Here is a 2,356-nt window from a genome sequence, read left to right on the forward strand (position 1 = left end):
GCCATCCCTATATGGGATCCGAACCTGTTGCCTTGATGATATCAGCACCGCACTCTCCTGAGTGAGCCACAGGCCGGCCCTTACTATGGTTTTTTCTTTTTGTGGTTTCGCGGCTGGCCGGTATGGAGTGGTTATTGTTATTTTAAGCATCAGACTCAGTCACGGGATCACCTCCTGTAGGAAGCCCCCTCTGATTGCTCCCAGCCTAGTCAGGCCATCCTCTGGGCTTCCCCAGTGCCCTCTGTAACTTCTCTTGGAGCACATCTGGACCAAGATGGGAATTTTGAAAGAAAGACCATTCCATGTGTTGTTTTGTATGACTCTTCCCTTTCATCCAGATGTACAGGTGGATCACCTAAACCTCCTGAAGCAGTTTGAACACCTGGACTCTCAGAATCAGCACACATTTGAGGCTCGCGACTTGGAGCTGCTGATCCAGACGGTAAGGAGAAGGGCACTGCAGGCAGAGGACTGAGGGAAGCTTTGCAGGGGGATGAAGGAGTGTGGTCCCGGATGTGAGCCAGCTCACCCCTGCCTGGTGATCTGAGATTGGAGACTGGCAGAGGGCCAGGTGGCTTCTAAAAGCCCTCCTGAGGGGGCCGGCCTGTGGCTCACTCGGGAGAGTGCGGTGCTGATAACACCAAGGCCACGGGTTCGGATCCCATATAGGGATGGCCGGTTCGCTCACTGGCTGAGCGTGGTGCTGACAACACCAAGTCAAGGGTTAAGATCCCCTTACCGGTCATCTTTTAAAAAAAATAAATAAATAAAATAAAATAAATAAATAAATAAAAGCCCTCCTTAGATTGTCTACAGGGAAGCGAGAGGTGTAGTCAGGACAGGCTTTGGCTCCATTCAGACCTGGTTCAAGTCCTTCCCTGCCCTTTTCCTTCCCATCTGGTTTGGGGTGGGGGCCATCCCCTTTGTGTCTTCACAATAGGCCCAATAATAGCCTGCCAAAGATGTCCATATTTTAATCCTGGAACGAGTGAATATGTTAACCTGATGTGACAAGGGGGACTTTGCGAGGTCTGATGAAATTAAGGATCTCGAGATGGGGAGATTATCCTGGATTATCTGGGTAGCTCCTAAATATAATCCGAAGGGTCCCTATAAGAGGGAGAATTGATTATAGAAACAAGTGACAACTGAAACAAAATGCCACATTGCTGGCTTGGAAGATGAAGGAAGGAGCCACGAGCCACAGAATTCAGTTCTAGAAGGTGGAAAAGGTAAGGAAAGGGATTCTCCCCTAGAATTTCCAGAGGGAGTGTGGTCCTGCCAATGCCTTGATTTCAACCCAGTGAAACTGGTCTCAGACCTCGGGCCTCCATTCTGAGCCACTACATTTCAGGTGATTTGTTACAGTGGCAATAGGAACTTTTTGGGGCTGCTGGCCAGGACAGGGATCTGAACCCATGACCTTTGTGTTATAAGGCTACACTCTAGCCCCCTGAGCTAACTGCCAGCCCAGCAAGAGGAACTAATATAGTTTGCATCTGAGAAATGAAATCAACAGCCCCATCTTAAAGCCAAGGACAGGCTTAGAAGTGGAAGGTGATGCCTAAGCCTGTCCTCTCCCCTCCTCTGCTCATCGCTTCCATAGCTCTCCAGCACCCCCAGGACAGAGCCCATTCCTAAGCCTGGCCCTGCCTGGGCCAGGCTCCGCTTTTCTGGTGCCACTAGAGCTTCACCTAATGGCAGTGAAGATAATAGCAGCAGCTGTTTCATTCAGTACAAACCAGGCTCTGGGCTCAATCCCTGACACATGTTTTTGCAGCTCATTTCTAGAACATACCAGAAACTGCCCACTTCTGTCCAGCCCCCATGATCTCTCATAGGTGCTTCTTCACTGGGTTTCCTGCCTCCCACCCTCTGCAGCAGGGTTTCTCAGCTTGGCACTGTTGACACTTGGGGCCAGACAATTCTTTGTTGTAGACAGCTGTCTTGTGCATTGTAGGATGTTTAGCAGCATCCCTAGCCTCTACCCAATAGATGCCCATAGACCCCTCTCCCAGTCATGGCAATCAATAATGTCTTCAGACATCTGACAACTATCCCCTCAGAGGCACATCAGCCAGCTTGAGAATCTCTGCTACACACTGTGTTTCCCACACAGGAGCTGTATAACTTTCCTATTGCTGCTGTAAGAAATGAACACAAACGTAAAACAGCACTGATTTATTACCTTATGGTTTTGTAGGTCAGCAGTCAACAGGGGTCGCACTGGGTATCAGTTTCCTGAGGCTGCTGTAACAAATCACCACTGACTTGGTAGCTTAAAACAGAAATTGAGGGGCCAGCTCGTGGCTCACTCGGGAGAGTGCGGTGCTGATAACACCAAGGCCATGGGTTC

The 2,356-nt window shown here is 49.7% G+C and overlaps 1 protein-coding gene across 2 annotated transcripts in view; it reads left to right on the forward strand.

Annotated features, from left to right (window-relative positions):
* Positions 1 to 2,356, forward strand: part of NUCB1 (nucleobindin 1) — a 28,037-nt gene that overhangs the window by 11,608 nt on the left and 14,073 nt on the right. For both annotated transcript variants that reach the window (XM_008569311.1, XM_008569310.1), the window contains exon 5: positions 339 to 442. In XM_008569311.1, coding sequence (XP_008567533.1) covers positions 339 to 442 — 104 coding nt within the window. The remainder of the gene's footprint in view (positions 1 to 338; positions 443 to 2,356) is intronic.

Source organism: Galeopterus variegatus, unplaced genomic scaffold (genome assembly GCF_000696425.1).
Source record: "Galeopterus variegatus unplaced genomic scaffold, G_variegatus-3.0.2 Scaffold486, whole genome shotgun sequence".
Classification (NCBI taxonomy): Eukaryota; Metazoa; Chordata; class Mammalia; order Dermoptera; family Cynocephalidae; genus Galeopterus; species Galeopterus variegatus.